The sequence below is a fragment of the Dufourea novaeangliae genome, unplaced genomic scaffold (genome assembly GCF_001272555.1).
Source record: "Dufourea novaeangliae isolate 0120121106 unplaced genomic scaffold, ASM127255v1 scaffold112, whole genome shotgun sequence".
Taxonomy (NCBI): Eukaryota; Metazoa; Arthropoda; class Insecta; order Hymenoptera; family Halictidae; genus Dufourea; species Dufourea novaeangliae.
In genome coordinates this window covers 647,272-668,524 of record NW_015373993.1, presented here as the reverse complement: position 1 = coordinate 668,524, position 21,253 = coordinate 647,272, and the positions used below count along the sequence as shown (strand labels likewise).

The 21,253-nt window shown below is 44.0% G+C and overlaps 1 protein-coding gene across 1 annotated transcript in view; it reads left to right on the top strand.

Annotated features, from left to right (window-relative positions):
* Positions 1-21,253, top strand: part of LOC107187907 (guanylate cyclase 32E-like) — a 71,090-nt gene that overhangs the window by 27,374 nt on the left and 22,463 nt on the right. The window contains exon 4 of the mRNA XM_015576104.1: positions 8,060-8,257. Within this exon, the coding sequence (XP_015431590.1) occupies positions 8,060-8,257 (198 nt within the window). The remainder of the gene's footprint in view (positions 1-8,059; positions 8,258-21,253) is intronic.

Here is a 21,253-nt window from a genome sequence, read left to right as displayed (position 1 = left end):
CTCTCTCTTTCTCTCGTCCAATTAGGATCGACGATATTACGATATTCTCCCGACGGTTGTTCGTATTTCGAGAGTCCTGTTCCGCGGAACTTGTGGTACATACACACATACACGCGTGAATTCTTCGTTTGGGTCCAGTCACGTAAATAAGGGAGGAGGCGGGTATTACCGATAAGCGGGATCGGAGTAAAAAAGAAGAATCAGCAGCAATATTCCATGAAACGCGGCGGCACACGGTGTACGAGCAGGTTGGAGGGGGCGAGCAAGGGGGTGCGTAAAAGAGCAACAAGAGGAACAGATCGGTTTCGGAATGGAGCAGCAGCCAACCAGCCAGTGGTGTCCGGTCGAGTCGGTCCTAATTGCGGGTAGCGGGTCCCACCGTCGGGTTCCCACGGGCGAATCCCTCGGCTTACCGAAAAGTAACGTCGGTAATATCACGCGGCCCCCCCCCCTCTCTCTCTCTCTCTCTCTTGGAGTTTTTTCCTCCAGGCGGTCACCGGGCATGGACCGGCGTTCCACGCTCTGGAAGGCTCGATAATTCATTCGAGGAGATCGGGCTAACGCGGGCGAGAGCGGGTGCGCGCGCTCATGCGACCGCGGCAGGGACCGTGAGATCGTTTTCGCCGGCGTGGTCGAAGAGGAGAAGGAGGAGAAGGTGGAGGCCCTCTCCTCGGCCGAATAAGAGGAAGAAAAAGAGAAAGGTGCGCGCGGCTGCAGCGGGAGCTGCAACGTGCAGAGAGTGACCCGGCATCTCCACGGAGATGCCGATTCGTGCGAGGGTTTAAAAATACAAGACCGGCATTATTCGCCGGTCCGCCCACGCGTCCGCCGACGAAACTGCGCTCTCGCAACCGTGAGAAGAATTCGCTCGCGATCGAGAAACCTTCCTCCTCCCCTCGATCCTCCCTCGTACCTTGCTTTTCGTACCACCTTCCTCCACCTCCGTTGTCCTCCCCCTCCAAAAACCTGGTCCCCTCGTCGCACTTTTTCTCCCAAACCTGCCTCTGCACTCTTTTGCAACCTGCAACCGTAAGCGCCGCGCGGCCCGGTACAAGGAAAGGAAGGGCCCGGAGAAACCTCTGGGAATCATCGAAATAACCGTGGGGCCCCGATCGTATCTCTCCCGCCGCAACGCCGCAGCCGCCCGGTGCGTATCCGGTTCTACCTTGAAATAACAAGTTACGTCAAAGATGGATTGCGGTTACGACGATAATTATTCGGGGACGATATATATATATATATATATATATGTATATGTAGGCGACGATGGTAGTGTCCGAAACGGCGAAATGTCCCATTGGATACTTTCTCTTCTTCCTGGTTGCTCTTTCGTTCCGCGACGAGTCTGAGAAAATGTGACTGTTTCTAATATATAGGTACCCTCGCGAGCAAACTCGGCTTGCGCTAGGGGAAAAAGTGGCGTGGGAGAAGGACCTCCTACAACTTGATAAATTTATTCCAAAAACTGAAATAAATGGTAAATCGAATGTTAATTTGACATATATTTCAATTATTCCCGAAACCAAAAGTGGCGTAGCAGAAGGGCCCACTACCATTTAGTTTTGGCAATTACAGAAAATTTATGCCAAATTAACATTCGGTTTAACAATTTATTTCAGTATTTAAAATAAATTTAACAAGTGGTACAAGGCCCTTCTCCTATGTAACTTTTTCCCCTAGTGGAAGCCGAGTTTGCTCGTGGGTGTAAACACACGAGTTCGTAGAACATACTCCGTAACGAAACCTTCGTCGGAGCTGCTCCGTTTTCATATGTGGATCGTACACTCGCGAGGAATGGAGCGCGTAACGATATCGCGTCGCGCGTGCACCGCCGCTGTGCCGAGTCGAAAGGTGCAGGAAACGAGCTTTGCGCCCGGTTTATTTATGTACTTCGATATGCCACGCAAGAGTAAGCATCGCGATTGCAATGTTGGCCCCCAGAGCTCTCTCTCTCTCTCTCTTTCTCTCTCTCGTGGCCACTGTGATTAAGCCCGGTTCACGTGCCGGCGATACGCGAAAAAACGTATTTTTATACATATATTATAAGTATCCCGCAGATGTTTATGCAAATATAGATTTTCGGGGATTAACAGGAACCAGAGTCAAACCAAGATCTGTTTACTTTATTTAGTAGTCTACCAATTCCACAGAAAGTAAGAACTTAGGATAGGAGAAAATATTGCAAAAATAGATTAGTAGTTAGCAAAGTGAAGAGCGAGTGGGGGATGATGAATCTATGAAGGAAATTAGATTAAGATAGAATTGTAAGCCTAGTCCATTTCATGGCCAGTGAGGCGGAAATAAATATTCATAAATGTATATATCATAACACACTGGACCAACCGACTCGTCTGGCGAACTCTCGTAGCAGCTGCTATATTTTCGCGCGGTTTTTGCGCCGGACCGAAACCTTTTATTTCGTGTCCGCTTCCAGCGGCCGACTTATAACGAGGAAATAACGCGGCCTGTATTTTTAGCGCGCCGGTGAAAGTTTTTCCGTGATCGGGAAGCGTCGAGAAAGAGAGACACTAGTCGGGTATCATAGGCACGATATTCGGGGCCTCGAACGCGTCCTCGAGATTCGTGAGTAATTCTTTAGTTAGGTAGTTTTTAAATATTTGGCGAACACGGTCCTCGAGGTGATTACGAACGGCTACCGAATGTGTTTCACTCCGTTCTTAAATACTCCCGGCTATTTCGAGACGTTGCGTGGTATATTAAGAAACGTGAACTATTTTAAGACTCTCTTCGAAGATAGAATTCGTTTACTGATAAAGAGAATCACAGATCACGGTTAGCGTTCCGTTTCGAAATTGTGCAGCGAGATAAATATATAGGGTGTTTCATTTAATTGGACCACTTGACCAAATGAGGACCGAAATTTTTTTAAGAATTTTGTTAACACTTTGCTGACAGGGTGTTTTGACTTAAGATTATTAAACATATTTAGACTCTACTTAAATTCTGATTTTTCTATATTTTTTACTATTCCACTTCTTATCTAAAAAAAAACGTACTACTACGTCATCCGACATCGAAATGTTAAAATTGAAATTAACAGGAAGTCCGAGTATTATCGGGAAAAATGAAAAAGGTGTCTTGAATCACACGAATATAGACGTTTTGAAATCAACTAAATTGCTGCAGTAGGTGCGATTTAATTCGGAACGAAAGAAATTTCACGTCATATTGAAACCAAGTTAATTCGAGTGTTCTGTCCATAAGCAGTTAAAAAATATTCGAGGAAGAGATTTTTTTCATTGATACTTTACTTTTTGGACCCTGTGAAACTATCTGGAGAAGCTACCGATGCTAAAGGTGCGTATCCTCGTATCGTATCACAGATTCTTTCGTTACTCGTTCACTTACGAAACGTGCATTACTATAAATACTCTTCTGTATGTTTACGTGATCGTCGACATACAAATGAAACGATCTCTGTATAATTCTACCAAAGAAGAATCTCGATAGGACTTTCTTCGTCAAGCGACGCGTTATCGTATCTTGCATCGACCTACAGGATGATATTACTTTCATTTCTGATATTCGGAGCATCCCGACAGAATCCTCTAATTGCCACGAACATTATCGCCGACATTCCTTTCGTTCCTTACCCGGTTCACTTTCCCGCGACGCGGGCTCGACGCGAACCGACTACGAGCGGATACAAATTAGCTCTTGCATTCCGATGTATGTATTCGACCGGAGAACAGTTTCATTAATTTCCATCGAAACTCTTTTTTAACGTGAACGGTATCTCGACCGGCATGCCATTGCGCCTAGAGCGCCCCTGGGACACGTGGATCGAGCCTAATGCGTACCTGTCCGCCGCGATTCAATAGCGCGCAGGTGCACCGCTGGTCCAGCCTCTCTCGCTGCTGCCGGGTATATTTGCGACGGAGGGGAACGAAAGAGAGAAAAAAATTAATTTGCTGGAATTCGCTGTGACGCACACCCACGACATAAACTATCGTTTCGCGGACTGATATTCGTAAATCGGACGCAAGAACGTTCGATCGTCGATCTCGCGTGATCCGGGGCAGTTAACGCGTTCGGTGTCGCCAGGATAATCGTGAAAAAAGAAACGTTTCGTGTTCTAGCGATTTGTATTCCAATCCTGGCGCACGCGCTGTCTCCGAACATTTTAAACCTTCGTTAGTTCAATTGTATTCAGATTTTTCAATTTTAATGTCGCAGTCGGTTGACAGATTTTGGAAAATTTTAACTCTACATTACTGAACTATTCTGTGATCCACGTTATTACTAATCATACGTGAAAATTACGACTGTAAGAAAACACGTAATATTTTGAAAAAAAAAAAAAAAAATAGTATTTATATCGAGGTAGAAAAATTATGTCATATGTTAACAATATTGATGACAATGTGCCGATTTCTGAGAATCGGGAATTCGAGGTAATTTTTACGAAAGTTTAGTGATCCAGGGTTATACGTATCATTGTCCTTTTAGGCTTAAACTGATCGCTCGTAGATCGTCGTGAATCATTTCGAGATAATTTCTAAAATGTAAGACACTGTTCACATATATTTGACCATTGTACAGAATTTTCCTTTTCCAATCGCTGAGAGAACGTTCGCGCGAGTCAAACGAGAGAAAAAATTCGGATAACAAACGGTTTCCCGCCGATTTTCGTCGTCCACGAGAGCATTCGATACGAGGCGCCGAATCGAAGCGATATCAGAACGGAACAAACGGTGCGGCAAAGTCATTCTCATCGTCCCTGAAGGTTGGCATTCGGGTTGCGTACAGCCTTCTACGACCGGACGCCCTTCAATTACTCGAAAATAAGCTGATTGGTGAACCCCCGCCAGTGGCAACAGCGCAAGTCGACGATTATGGTTCTGTAACATTGTTTCACGCGCGGGCAGCTCTCCGGAGAAATGATCCGTGTCCCCCATTGCCATGGTGTGTTTTTCCATGAAATTTAATCGACGAACCGCGGCCCGGTTTCTATCATATCCGGGGTTTCGTCGCGATTCGAAACAATCGTTGATCATTCTCCGTGCGATCGAAAGTGTAAAGCATTACATCGAAGAACAAATACTCTTCACCTTAATGTTTACGATGCCTCGTGACCTCGAAAGAATCACAATTATTTTTTACTCGACATCGTTTTCCGGGTCAAAGAATCTGCTCTTATCCTCAGCATCACTCCACGCCATTGTTATGCATTTCGGATCGTAAAATGGCAGAGCCCCGCAATTACCAGGTGGTCTGGTCGTTTATTTTTTTTTTTTATTGTTGCATACAAAGCAGCGCCGCTTATGTTTCCCACTTTTTTTTTCTTCGCATCGCCGTTTAAACGCTCTGACCACGGGCGAACCTTGCAACAAAGAAATAAAAATCGCTCGTAACGGCCTGTCCGGGACCGTGTCTGTAGGTCGACGGATTTTACGGCGTGAACGAGTGCTTGTGGATCCCGCGAGAAAAGAACTATTGACTATAAAATTGTAGTAAAAATAAAAGAAAAAAATACAAACGATGACTGAACAGAGAGGACATAAATAGAGGATCGCTGGTCCAAACGAAATAAGAAAACCGTCCGTTTTTCGGTCGATCGACGCCTGTACACGAAACTTGCGGTCAAACTGGAGCACTTCCTCGCTCGTTCCCAGACGTGTGTTATTATTCGCATTCCGTACGAATTTCGGTGGTCGGGTCTCTCGAGAAGCAGGTGCGGGATCAGGAATGCGAGCGATCCAAACGGGAAGCACGATGATTTTTGTTGTTTCTTTCTTTCATTTTTTTTTTTCTTCTCACATTCCCTTCGAAACCGCGCTCGTTAACGGTTCTCCGAGCTACGAAATTTCACGCGTGTTCGAACTTCCTCTCCGGTGATTATTTTCTGATCGCTGACACCGCGGTAGCAGCAGCAACCTTTTTCCCCGTCACGGTGGTTTCCGTTGCGCAACGTCGTGTAATTGATTACATCGCGGTTTGTAATTCATTCCGAGAACAATGCGTGGAGGGCATAATTAAGCTATCGGCTGCGGCGGCTGGTCTGTGTGTGTCTGTTTGTGTTTTCCTTTTTGCACGCGACCAGATCTCCGATCTAGAAATCTCCGGAAAACTGATACATTCCTTGTAACGTAACCGGCGACCATTTGTAGTAACAGACAGCCGGTGGATTTATGTATACATACAGCAGTCGTTGTAATGGCACTAATGGCCTGGCTCCGCATGGTAGCCGGCTGAGTGGTGTTCTTCGAGAACGGCCGAATGGAATAATCGTTTTTGTCGAAATATCGGGATCAGGAGGGGAACATATACAGTGAGAATCAAAACTAAGTATTACAGTGGTCGGAAAAAAGTGGCTCTTGCCCCTCTCCCTTTCTAGTGTTACAAAATTTTTACGTAATATTTAATGTTGCAGTGTAATTTGAAACACGACCAACAGCTTCTATTAACAACACGCATATATTTTCTACGATTTAGGAGTTTAAAAACAGAATAAAGTTTGTCTGGCTACGTACAGCCTTTTTCACTGTGGCTAATAACCTGTACCCTATTGTAAGATCATGGCAGTAATATATATCGACATGATTTTCTTAACATTTTCGAGACAAATAGGCAACCAAAAAAATCGAAAGAAAGAAATTCGGAGCTATAATAAAAAAATTTGGTAAATATCGTTAAACATGGTGAATGTACTATTATGGTTTTGGACAGCAATGGTGTGGGACAGTTGGTTCTTATTCATAATAAATTATGAAGAAATTTTGACACAAATATTTTAAAATCAAATTCAGCTGCAAGTGCAGTCGTGGGTCGTTCGGTGAGATCACGACCCAAAATATACAGTAAACGTAATTAAAAATTGTTTGCTGGAAACACTTTCATTCAGATCTCAATCTAATAGACTCTATTATATTTAAATAAATATGAATGAATCCCACGTTTTCAAAGTGTGTACTTACTTTTGATTCTTACTGTACATATAGGAGGATATCTGGGTGATTTCGAATTCCGATGGTCCCGATAGTCAGCCATTTCGGATGCTTAGGGGAGAGAAGGATTCCGTCGATGCCCTGAATAGCTGTCTATTGGTTAGAAGAACCGTCCGCCGAACAATAGATCCCCGAATTCTGATCCCCAAACAGTATCCATTGATTCCAATTCGTCCCCTCTCGTAATAGAAATTGCTTTTTCTTTGATTTCAGTTTCGATCCTCTACCTACATACCTCTCTCTCTCTCTCTCTCTCTCTGCTGACTCCCATTTTCCTGGTATCCATTGTTCGCTTTTCTCGAAAAATAAACGCGCGTATATACCAGAATTTATGCCACCGGTGCCAAGTTTTCAGCGAGATGCGATCGTAATTTCACAGCCGGCAACTGTGTTGAGCACGTAAATTATTGGAGGCGGTGGCGGCGGCGGCTACTCGGAAAAATCATTGTGTTCCATGGAATTCGGATTTGCATAATAACCAACCAACCGCGCGCGCGCGTGATGATGCAAAGCCGTAGCCGGATACACCGTGAGAGTCGTAGAAATCGTAGGGGGTGTGTGGACTGGTAACATTATGAATTGAACTTTAATCGGCGTTCCTTACTACGGGTTGAATTCGTGCACTTATGGTGGTGAGAAAATGCCATTAAAAGTCATCAGGGGGAGGACGAAGCGCGAATTAATTCACGGGGTTCAGGAAACGTGTTCGCTTCGAAACGATCCTAAGGATCGATCGGCCATTGTTCCAAGTTGCTCCGGTAATCGTTACCTCATCGATCCGTCGTCCCACGGTATTTCTCGGTCTATGATTTACCACGCACGCGGGTCCACCGGTGTCCGTCATCGTTAGGACGACGATGAATATTCATGATCGCAAGTTATGGTAACGCAATTAGTCCCATTAAAACCAGAGGCGGTAGGGACAGAGCATTATAGGAAATAATTACGAAGGATTAAAGTGTGTCAGTTAGTCACATGCGTTGGAAGAATTCGCGAAAATTAAATGAACGGTAGAAAGTTTACGCCTTCGGTCTCTTCGTGTATCCACGTGGTACGCGATCGGTGTTCAATTTTTTTTCTCTTATTCGCAGATCAACAACGACCCGAACATATTGCCGAACGTGAAGCTGGTGATGCGATGGAGCGACACGAGGGGCGAAACGGTGGAAGCCACCAAGGCAATGATCGATATGATCTGCGACGGGGTTGCTGCCTTCTTTGGACCAGAAGGCTCGTGCTACGTCGAAGCCATAGTCGCACAGTCCAGGAACATACCCATGATCAGTTATGTAAGTACTTTTAACGCTTCTCTGGTACATCGAGCAGAACGCCACTGCGAACCTCTCGCTGCGAAAATGGATTTTCGTATCGGTATCCGATTGTCCGATATATTCTCCACTCTACTCCCCTGTTCAACGATCTTGAGACTTTTCAGCCTTTCAAGGTTAAGCTTTAACTCTCGAGCAGAGATGGGCAAATTCAGTATCGAGATAACGAGTTTCGAAGAACGTATAAAAAATAAAAAAATGTACTTCGTCATTTTTAATTGTTCAAACGTGGAATTTCCAATTTTTAGAATAAATTCCCCAATGGATATTCTACCAATTGATTCTCGTTAATATTTATAAATAAGTTCTAATTAAATACTGCCGAAGGATAAAGAAAATATTCTTTCTGGTTTTAACAAATTCGTCCCTGAAGAGGTTAATTTCGTTAACTGTTTAAAGTACAGACTCATGCCCTTAGGGAATGCAATTTCTCAATATGTATTATTCGAATAAAATTCTGCCCAAGTCTGCTCTCGAGAGTAAGCTTGTACTGAGTAAACACCTTAACCCTCATTTATTTTCCCAAGTTAATCTGTCCTTCGGTGTCAAACTGACACAGTGATAATAAATTAATATAATGAAAAGATAAATAGTTAAATTTGCAAAAGTCTAAGAGAAAAAATGAGAGTTAATCACAGGAATATATCACAAATGGCATTTCCAATCTGCTGAAAGAATCGCGATAGATCCAGCCGGTTTATCTTAATCATTGAGAGAAGGCACTACGAACTCTCTCCGGAGATTTCCATAATCTTCTCGCTCTTAACGCGGCGATGTCTGTCGGCAAGGCTGCGACGAGGCCAGGAATAGCCAGGAAACGAAGAAAATCGCGTTCCTGTCACGCGAACCTGTTCCCCTGGTCCCCTCCCTCGGTCATCGTTCGACATAAGGCCCGCCTGACAAGACGTTGTGACGTGTCAGGATGCCTACCCCGCGCAAACAATATCAATAACATAGGATGACTCCGAATCACTGACGGTCATACTCCCCTCCCTTTACGGAATATCAAGGGCCCAGGATTAGGCCCACGCTATATATATATTACCATAGGACACTACACCAGCAGTTATTAAGTTACCGAATCTCTCAGCACGCGCATCCTGTCAGTCAGTTCTTGTAAAATACAATTCAATTAATTGTATCTTAACAATTTATCTCGTGTTACTGTTTGGAAGTAAATATTAGAAATCGGACATATCCACCTAATTATTTATTCAACGCAACCACGTAACAACGTTCGATCCCCACGCGGCGTGAGAACAGCGACGGGGTTGTAGGGTGACGAAGGTAGTGGTGCCCCGAAGTTGTCGATGGCGGAGGAGAGAATCCAGCCAGAGAAGGTGGTTAACGAACGCGGGGGAGGCGGATGTATGCCGACAAATTGAACACCCGCGGCGTGACAATATAATTACGGGGCTGCTGCTGCAGCCGTGACCGGTTGTGTTTGTGTGCGCGCGTGTTTCGTAGACGGTTACGTAGGTATATACGTGTGCCACGATGTTAGGGGAACACGCGATCCCTCTGCGCTTCGGGGCTTTGATCGGCTGCGTCGGTTGAGAAAAAATAAGAAAAACAAAAAACCTAGCATTCCGTCTTTTCCTTTTGGACCCTCTCAACCGACCGCCGCTTTTAGACTTCTTTGTTTCTGGGGTTCAGGACACGCGTGTCTATTCGCTGATCTATCCTTATGGTTTTTGATTTTCAATTTCATTTGAACCTTCACGGGGTTAAGTCAGGTTTATTTTTATGAGATATTGCAGGGATTGTCGCATTTAAATTTAGTGTTTTCGTCTTGGGAATAAACTTGTATGATGGATAGTTATAATTTTGGAAACCTTGAAGAATTCACGATCTGTGTTGGGACGGTCCTGTTGAAGGGAGCATGGATGAATTTTCAGAGGGTTAAGTCTTGTTTACTTAGGTGAGATTACCGGAGGTTCGTATTTTAAATGTAACAGAGTGAATTTATCTCGAGTCTAATTTTACAAGTGCAATCGTCGACATTCTAGTTTGCCGAAGCAGAAACTCGGTGTGAACCGAGAATAGGACTATCAACGGTGGTTATCGGCCTATCGTGTCGTTCCTTTTTATCGCTCCGTTTTTCTATCTCGTTCAAAATTAGAAAAAAATAACAGCTTCACAGTGTGTGCGTGGCGTGTGTATACCTAAGGTCGAGCCAAAGTTAGCCCTAGGTTATGTCTCTGTTCGGGCCACACGCTATCTCGGGTCTGTGAGTTATCGGCGGGGCCCTAACGTGTGTCTAAAGCCGTAGATTATCCTGGATCCGAATCGTTCGTGACGCACACGTCTAAGCAGGATCTAAGAAACGGTGCTCGTTGCGACGGCGCGAACCGAATCGAACCGGTTCCCCTCGAACGATGTGTGGACAAAGCTGATTCGATTCGATTCCGATCGAACGTACAATTCCTAATTAGAACTGTCTCGATTTACATGATGAATACATAGGTACGCGATCGTCAGCTTAAATCACCTTGGTAGTACGGAGCTATTCTAAGCATCGACCGCGCTAAGATTAGGCTATTGGTTCCAATTTGATTAGCATCGCCTATGATAAATGACTTGAACCTCTGCGGACATGTCCTCTTCCGTAAAATTCGTCTGCCGTGTTTACAAATCACTATTTCAGGGCCGAGTTAGAGAGCCCGTTTTAAGGGGCTAGGCTAGTGGGACGGCTATATAATAAGGCAATTTTTGGGAATTTTTTAAAGAAAAACTATTGAACTTGTCAATTTGAATAATATATATATTTACTAAATAATATTTGTAAAGTATGCTATATTTTTATGAAGTAAAAACAATGTATTGCTTAAAAGTTACAGTTCGAGAAAGAGAAACAATACAGCTTCCTCTTCCTCAAAAAATTGTTGCAAATTGCAAAAAAGAAAACTCCGATTTTCTGAAACCGTCACACTAGCATAGCCCCTTAAAGGAATTCGAAGTGTACACTGACCAGCAAACTCGGCTTCCACTAGGGAGAAAAGTAACGTAGGGAAAAGGCCTCCTACCACTTGGTATTGGGAATTATTGGAATTCATTCCAAATTAACATTCGATTTAACATTTATTTCACTACCTGGAATAAATTTACCAAGTGGTAGAAGACTTTTCTTCTACGCCGCTTTTTCCCCTAGTGGAAGCCAAATTTGCTCGTGGGTGTACATACATCACTTAAGGATCTTCTCTCAGAAATGATTTCGTTATAGCGCAAAGAACACGTAAGATGCATAGTTCCACTGTCCCGCTCGAAAATAATGACAGTTCCGTCTGTTTGATCGTCGCCGTGAAAAGACGCTTCGAAAAACAAAAAACAAACGGTTGGTGTGTCGTGACGTCATCAGGTCACGATGACGTTATCGTGAATATATTATTAGCGGCCAGGGACGAGCGGAAACTTTGGATTCGAAGGTTATTTATGGAAGAAATTATCGTGTAGCGGCCCGTTCAAAATACGTCGTCGGGTGTCGAGAGGCGGCAATTTATAAAACACATGTTACGAATCCTCGCCTATTTTTAACCGGCTAATCGGACCACACTTGTCTGTCGGCACGCGTCGTTCGTCGCGCAGAATGTTCGAGAGCAAGTTGATCGGGTTTTCCGTGGGATTCGCGGCAATCGAAAAGTGGCTTATTCAAATAGATCGCTCGACCGTCTCAAGAGCGGCTGTTCTCTTTCGATGGACACCTTTCGAACCAGTAGAGATACATATACATATACATTACAATTGCGATGACATCTCACCGATAATTCGATCGACAACTCGATCGACAGCGACACGTCCGACGAATGGTTTTCGTGAAAGTGTCGTCCACAACGCGGAGAAGACGATTCCTCCGTGTGTTAGATGTCTGTCGTTCGCGGAAAAGTCCGCAGCATCGTTGTGTGGCGGTCGTTGATCGTCCGGTGGAAAGTTTTCAGAGAGATACACACGTTCCTACCAATCAGATGAAACTCGGGCCCGGCCGTGTCTCGATCGACGCGTTCCCGAAAGGGGAATTGACGGACACTACAGGTGGGGACCAGGGGTGGAGGAGGAGGGAAAAAGAAAGAGAGAGGAAAAAAAGAGAACGTTTCCACGATGGACTAAGGACGCCACGATCTGTCTCTCTTTCTCTCTGTGTCTCTCGAGGACTCTCGCTCGTTTCCCGCCCGATTCGAATATGAGAAAGTGGTACGCGGACGTAAAAAGACCTCCAGACTAATTTATGTTAATTGGAGGTCGTAAGAGAATGAAACAGGACACGCGAGAAGAACCGCGCGGTGATCGCCGGGTAACACCCGCGAGAAGGGATAAAACAGGCAACCAGGCTGTCGCGTTCCGGTTGCGTTTCACCCCTGATTATTGTTAACCCCTTGCCTTACGATTTTTTTTTTTTTTTATTACACACTCAGGAATTACTTTGTCATTAAGAATTTCCCGGATACAAAAAGAAATTCTGTTCTTACGTAACATTTACTGTAAAGGCTTTCTACTCCAACTACAAGCTGTATACTGCCAACGCATTATTAAAAAAGTTAATGCAGGTGTCGGCAACCTATGACCCATTTGAAAGTTTCAAATGACCCGCTTGAGTTCCGCAAATAAAGTATAATACGTAAAAATAAATTGTAAAACATTCACATGAAACAAACACTTTGGGAAAATATAAATAATAGATTAACATTGATAAAATGCACGAAGTGAAAAGGGTTAATAACCAGCGAAACAATGTGTCACTTTGATTTAATGAAAACGAATTATTTAAATGTTTATTAAATACAGTATGAAATCGTTATCACGTGTGTCATTGGATGTTACAAGGCAAGGGGTTTAGCATAAATCAGCCCTTCTCCCAGTCACAGGAGGTACAGGGAAGAGCCAAGATGGGTTGGTGCGTAAAACGTTTTAAGCACAGAGGCATGTTACTTTCACCTAGTTTCACTCGTTAGCGCGAGTGGAACCGCGCGATGCGTTGGTGATGGTCTCCTCTTCGGATTTCCTCCAGGAGCGAACGGGCGTCATTGGATTTCGTCGAGACTCGCGGTTTTTCTTTCCTACCGGATGTTTGCGCCGGTTATATTCGGTCGTCCGACGGATTATTTTCTGCCTACGGGCGAAACACGCCACTTTACACGCTCTGGTCCCTCACGTGGGTATTTTTACTTGAACCGAGGAGACGCTTTTTGTCGTCGTTTATTCGAAAAACGACGTCAACCGTCTCTTCTCTCTCTCTCAATTTGTCGCAAAGATTTATTGTTAGTACTCGTTCGTAAGCTTATTGACACAGTGCTCTCGAAGAAACTTCAATCGAACAGAATCCCAAAACTACTCGCTTTGAGAGTGCTGCTAGGTCTGTCGACGCCGTTTCATGTTTAATACGACGTATATACAGGGTGTCCCACGTAACTGAAACAGGCTGTACCTCCTAAATGGTTGGGAATAGAGGAAGACGTTATAAGGAAAAGTTGAATGGTATCAGACAAATGCAACTGCACTGTCATTAATATCGCGTCACGTAAAATCACATCCTATAACGTTGCATACATATTTACATATCCATATTTATGAACAGTGTGACGTGATATTAATGTGTTTCTGACAAATCTAATACAGTGGAAATTACGTTGGCTCAAGCTCCACGAATGTCACGTGAAATTACATTGGCTCACACTCCACGAATATCACGTGAAATCACGTAAGAACGTGTGACTCCACGCGACGTGATCTTGACATTGTTTCCACCTTAATTGTCACGCAAACCGAGACTTCCCACACCGAGGAATCAGTAATAAAAAAAAAAACGTCACTTAAACGTACCCATTTCGCGCGTAGAATTACAGAATTATGGACACGCGTCGACGAGAGTTTACACGAATACAAAGTAACTGATGCCTAACGGAGAGGGAACGAAAATTACGAATCGAGGTAATCGAAGGTTCTAGGCAGGGACTTCGAACCCCTGGGCCACCCTGTATACCGCGGGGGCTACTGGTGCCCATTTAGGTACATGTCCCTGTAGGTGGAACCGCTGAGCGTGAATGTGCCCACCACCTAGCGAGCAGCGATCTCGGTAAAAGAGTATGTATACGGGTATACCAGCCGGAGAGAACTTTCGATAAGTGGACATACATACATACATACTCTCTGCCCTCCTCTCTCGAGAACTCTCTCGGTGCTCGTGCACGCGCGCTCCTCCACGCACACACGCGCGCGCGCGCGGGTCACTGCATCGCGGTTGGTGCAACCACCTGTTGATTGCACCGGCGACGGCCGAGCCGATGACGTCCCCGCGGATCGGAAAACTATTGGTCTGCCGTGGGAACTTAACGTACACACCGGTGCGTGCGGTAGTGGCGTTGGAAAACTCCCTCGGTCCCAACGATACCGCGGATTACGAACTGGATATCCAGGTAGTGATAACCCTTTCAACGTTAACGGGGTGACAATAGACGTCACTAGACTGTGGAAGTTTATGGAGATTCACAATTTCAGTTACTAACACTTTACACTCCGAAATCTATGTAGAAGCAACTTCGTATTTTTATATATTTACAAATTAAAATATTCTTCACTTTTCCATGGGGGCCTCTACTGTTATATTGCATGTATAACTGTGTGTTAAAGTAAATAGTCCTGGAGTAGCTGGTTGCTCGTAGTAAAAATGACTCGGAGTTGCTGGTAGGTAATATTAAAAATTGCTCGGAGTGCAAAGGGATAATATCTAAAAATTAAAATGGAATCGAATTTTGGATTCTGTATCTTCAATACGTTAACAGTTTGCTGGTGGGAGAGTTTTTGTATTTGCACAATACAGAACTTCGGATGTTTGAGAAATATTTTGAAACTACTACTTCAGTTTTATTTGAAAAAACATTACATATAGGAAAAACGATTTTTCCCTATTTTTTTACTGTTCTAGTTTTCACTTACGAAAAACGTACTACAGTAAAGATTCCATGAGCGTTTGAAACTTGGAACCGTTATATTTCCAAACGGATACAAGTACAGAAAATTATTTGCGATCATAAATTTGTTGGTAATACCTATGTATAGTAGGTACTGTAAAGAGGTGAGAAATTGGCAGCGGGACGTTATCCCACTGCATTACAGCCAATTAGAGCGAACTGCCATCTTCTCAGCTCCCAACTTTACATCGCATTCGGTGAGGAGGTGATGGCCTTAACCCTTAGCCACTGAATGAGTAAGCCGCCTTTACCGATTCATTTGTATTCCGGCGCAGAAGCTTGCGGAAATGGGCACAATTTTATTCGAACAATACATAGTGAAAAATAGTAATATCTAAGATCGTCATTCTGACCTTTAAAGTATTAATGAGATTAAATAATTGTTTGCCAAGTCATCGCTCTAGTTCTTAATTGTTCTATCTCTACTAATTTCTAAACTGAGAAAACCGGATTTAAAGTTCACGAAGTTTAATATTATGAATACTTTTCTCAGCTGTCGTTATTATTACCCTTGTATACTTCCATGAAAATGAATTTCAAAAAGAATTAGATACAAGTTGGAAAAAGAATCTGCTAAAACCCAAAATAAAAATCGAAGATATCTGTAATACGAAACAAAAGGTATCAGCGATCTGGGACTCCAGATTTCCGAGATTCCTCGGTGAATTATTGTGTGAATAGGTCGAATCTCAGTGAGCCGTCGATTCTATGGCAAAAATTCGTCTAAAAATCGCCGACAATTCCGTGTGCAATTAATTCAAAAGTTCCTCGGTCTAACGGCTCCACGTCGTATTACCCTTCGCAGAGCTTACATAACTCGGGACATCGGAGGCGTTCACTCAGCTCACGAGAGACACGCTAAAACCCAAGTGTCTTCGTGTGTGTAAGTGGTGTCACCTCTCTGTGTTCACCGTCCCGCCATATATTGTAATCTCTGATTCGAATCTCGCGCCGTTGATAGTTATCCACTGGAAAAATGGCAGCTGCTGGTAAACAGCATCAATTACGAACATGTATATATAAATTCCAGCGGTTTCCAAGACGGCTCTGGCGGTCGGAGTACTCGCGATCCAGGCCAGAATACGTCCACAGGTGTGTATATACGGATGTGGTGGTGGTGACACGCCGTTGATCAGGCGGGGATCCACGAACGCGAAACAGGACGTAAATTGTAACGATTCCGCCGGGAACCTGGTAAACCCGTGTAACCGGAGAGCCTCAATTCGCTCCCCGCGAAAGGAGCAATATTATTCCATCGATGGCGCATTTGCATGAAAACTGCTGATTCCCCTGACCTTCGCGGTCTATTTATAGCCGCCGAGCCTGTTGATGCCCCACGCACCTCGAACGGACGCTTACCTGGTCCGGCTTCTCGGTGTATGTGCGCGTGCGTGCGTGTGTGTGTGTGTGTGTTGGTCCCGTCGTTGTCCTGACACAACCGAGTTCCCTTTCCTCTTCCCTCCACGCCACACGAAACGCGAATCAACGCTCTTATCCCGACCACCTCGAGACGTAATTCGTCGATCGACTTTTGCCACACAATTCAAATTTGAAATACTCCCGAGATTTTTATCCTTCGCTGAGACCACGACCGTATCCCAATTTACTGTCCTCGAACAGGACACGAATATCTACTTCGTGGACTCGTCCTATAAATGGCGACTCGAATAAAAAAGAAAAAACGACACAGATGATTAATACTAAGAATTCTTCTTGAATCGTGTGCAAACTTTCATTTCCACACGTTCTTCCGCGTAATGTACGACAAACGATCGATGGTACAAGGATATCGTTTTGGAGCCCCGTGATCTCGCGCTTCGATCATCCTCTGTGAGATCCTCCTGCGCGTGGGCAGTCGTGTGTGCATACATACAACGTATTGCGATACTTTCATCCTTGTGCAATAACAGCGTAATAATAGCGCTTCTGCGGTAGCCATCGGCCCCGGTAATAGCGGACACGGTACACTTCTCTTTTGCCGCGTCGCGTATGCATTATTTATACACGTATGTCTGTGTGCGTGTGTGCAACGTAGAGACGGCAGCAGTAAAAGGTTTGTTGTGACGATCGCCGCGTAGTGTCGGTTCGCTCGTTTTCCCCTCCGTTCCGCTACTGTTAAAGAGCCACGAACCAGATTTGGGCAAAATTTTCATCGAACGAGACTTAATGCTTAAAACAATTAATAAGAGGAAATCCAATAAGTTTGCTACGTTGTCTATTCTGCTCATTCAAGATTTAAATTTCGACGGTTAATCAATGAAAAATCGCCAAAAAACTCTCTGGCACAAACTCAACGCTTCATGTCTGTACCAGAGTCGGAAAAAATCATTATCTAGATAAAGAGTTTCGGACAACGTAATACATAATCGACAAAAGAAAAGTATTTCGTCATATTTAATTGATTGGAAACGTAAAAATTCCAATTTTGTAAATAAAATTTGTTTAACATTTTTTCTTGTACCTGTGGACACTTCGTCGTTCTAGTTCTTAACTGTTAAAAAAATCTAGCCATTCAATCTACGTGCGTGTCATTGGTCCAAAAAAATACAAACTCACCATAGTATAAAGAAAATTCAACCCAGAACAAATACTCTTTTAAGTACTAATTCCGAAAGTTTTTAATTAAAAATTTATGTTGATAATATGATAAAATTTGGTTAAATATTCTAATAAATAGCTATTCAGTAGATGATATTACATCATGTTTGATTATTTCACTACTTTCCTGTTTCTACAACATTAAACCTCGTGAACTTTAAACTCTCTTTCAGATGGTAAAAATTATTTCGTTCTAAGTCGTTTAGTTTTTAATATAACAATATAAAAATCATATTAAGTCCATATCTTGTTCCGAGCCAAACAGTCTAAAGTCCATCGAATGGGGGACTTAATGCAATGTTTACCACTCCCACACATCGAGACTTGCCTTAAATCCATTCAATACTACAAAGGTAACGATTATTTTTCGTTGAAACCTTACCGAACGATTCCAAAGTTACAAGATTTCGTCACCGTTGATCTCTAAAGTTTGAAAAGTGTGACAATACACTCTGGCTCTGGGGTCCAGATATGCATATCTATCTTTCGAGTGACGTTACGTGATTTCCACGATGAAGTAATCACCGGTCTATCTTTAGCGCCGCGAGCGAACAACGCGATGATCGACCGTGTGTCGCGAACCGACCCCGCTCGACTATTGGTTCGCGCCGACCGACCAACAGGTCTCCATTGCTCCTTCAGGCCCACGTTTACGTTCTCGTCCACCAGGAATTACATACATACGATGATCATCGTCCTCACGGAATACGTTGCACGCAGGTTGCACTCCGAACCGGGCTAAACGTGCTATCTTTAGCAACTTCGTAACGATCTGGCGAGACGAACGTGCGCGTGCAGAGAGCCTCGATGTCGGAATACCGGTTTCCCAGGGAATACACGAGTTGTTTGCTACATTATCACAGGGTTGCATGTATGAAATATATCGTGATATCGTGAGGAATTTACGAGCCACATAGTTTCGCGAGGCTCCCTATACGTCTACCGAACGAGTGATGTGGCCAGCAAGCGTGCAAAGTGCCGTGACATTACGTAAAATTAACCTGGTTGCATGCGCGCGTTAGAATCATTATTCCTTCCTTTTTCCTCGTTTTATCAGGGAACATTCGCGCACGCGTCTGTCGATTAGCCGTCGCGATTGCGCAATACGCGGCTTAGCACGGATGGCATAACGTTCGAGAAACTCATCGATAAACCGTAATCTGTTGTTGCGCGACATTAAAAACTTCGTGGGTGACACTGACGATATGTATGTATTATTTCTCCAATAATATGATTCGCTTTCCTTTGGACGGACTTTCGACCGATGATACGTGGCCTAGACTTTTGCAGAAGGATACCATCGGACAGTTGGCAGTGGAATAGATACGCAAGATGATCGTGAAACTTGGTTTTGGGGGGCCTTTTACTCATGAGTGGTCCGAGGTTATCGGAGGAGGAATTCGGTCCCTGACATTGTGGACCGTCTTTCGTGTGATCGTACCGTTTCTGTCCTTGATCATCCCCTCGAAAACTCCGATACTTGGTGTATAGTTATTTATTTAATTTATTCACGGGATAAATATCCTTTAATACAAAAGTTATCCATAAGAACAGAAGGACGAGCGAAGAGTATAATGCGACGACGAAAGAATATCTCGATCGATCGAGACAGTTTGTTTAAAGGTAACTAACAGGCGTGTTGGAGGAAGTGCGTAACGATCGGATAAAAAACATGGTGGAAATCGATCACCCACCGGGTAGGAAGGATAGGATGCCAATTGACGGGCCAATAACGATTTCCTCGAAATTTGCAATTTCCTCGACAACTGGGTCAGCTGGTTTTTCGAGAAATCGGTAGTATAAGGGGCGACAACCACCTGGGAATATAATCGTCGGCGCGGGGGCCCAGGGATCCATTCATCACCAGCCTTAGAGGAACGCAAACTGCGGCGTGTCGTTTTTACTGGAGTAAACTCTATTTTTAGAGGCATGGGAGAATAAAAGAGTGAATAGAGTGCGAGAGAATACTGGTTTCGCAGAGCCGGCCAGGAGAGTTCCTCCGACCCGTTTGTCCCGCGTCATCGTCGTCGGCTCGTGTCCCGCCTCGCTCGCGGACTGGAGAAAGAAAGAGCAGCGACGGTGGTGGTGGATGGCGCTCTTATAACGTAATATCGCACAAACAGGATTAATTAATATTTATGAGAAATCGGTTCGAGAAGCGCGCAGCGTCGAACGGTGCAAAAAAAAAAAAAAAGGAAACTGGTTCGATTCAGCGTTATACTTGTATATCTACGGTGGCCAAATTGTGGCTAACCAGCTGCAGAGGTGGGCAGAATTTTATTCGAATAATAGGCAGAAAAAAGCAGCAGTATCTAAGGGTGTCGTTCTGAACTTTAAACAGTTAATGAGATTAAATAATTGTTCGGAAAATGTCGATTCATTCATAAAAAAGTATCATTTTATTATAAAAATTGAAGTTTCCACGTTTAAACAGTTAAAAATGATGAAATACTTTTTTTTTATCTTTTATTCGTTATTCGAAACTTTTTGTCTAGATAATTCCCTATAATCCTTTGCAATTTTTAGTGTTCTACTTGTGTCTCTGTTTATATCGATCTATAGAAGAAACGAAAATATCATTTAAAAGCATCTATTCTATTAATTGATTTTTTCAAATTAGATACGATGTTACAATCGTCAGAAGTAACAAATGAGTCATTTTAAAGAAAGTCTTGTTTCCAAAAACTGGTGCAATATATTCCAAGTTTCTAGATTCGATTATATTGTCCAATAATCAAAATTTGTCATCCTCTAGGAATTTTGAAAAAATTGTTTAAAAAGGTTTTTGCCACCACTGCAGGTACACGTCCTCCCGATCGTTTCACCGTCGTTTCGATCGTGTCCGTGGTTTCGTTTTCCTTCTCTGGTTCGTTTTTGCGATCTGTTAAAAATTCTGTGGTGTCCGCCGAGACCACAGACCGGAATTCGAATATAAATCCGGGAAGGTGGCGATCCGATTTATCATCGGACGCAAGGACGTGTCGATATCGCGCGCCGGCCAGACGAGAACTAGTTTCTCCGTTTTTCCTGGTTTCGTCCTTTAATCCACGGTTAATCCGTCGCGTGACACTCGACAATACGTCATTCCTGCGCGTGTGTACAGGTACACCTTCTCGCCGGAAGGATTTTCATCCCGCGTCTTCTCGATCGCTCCCCGCGTCTCCTCCCTTCCCGGTTTTCTCGCGTACGAGCACTTCGCGTGCGATCGAGCAACAGCAGCACGACATTCTGTGTGTCTAGTTTTCGCGATTGTGCACCGGGCTGCCGTGATTCAACGGTGTACGCTTCGATCGAACGTGACTAACGTGTTTTTTGACCTTGAGCTCCGAGGACTTGCCGCCTCTGCGTTCAAGGATCGCCGCTCGAATTAGCCGTATTGACAGACCCGCCGAGCGGG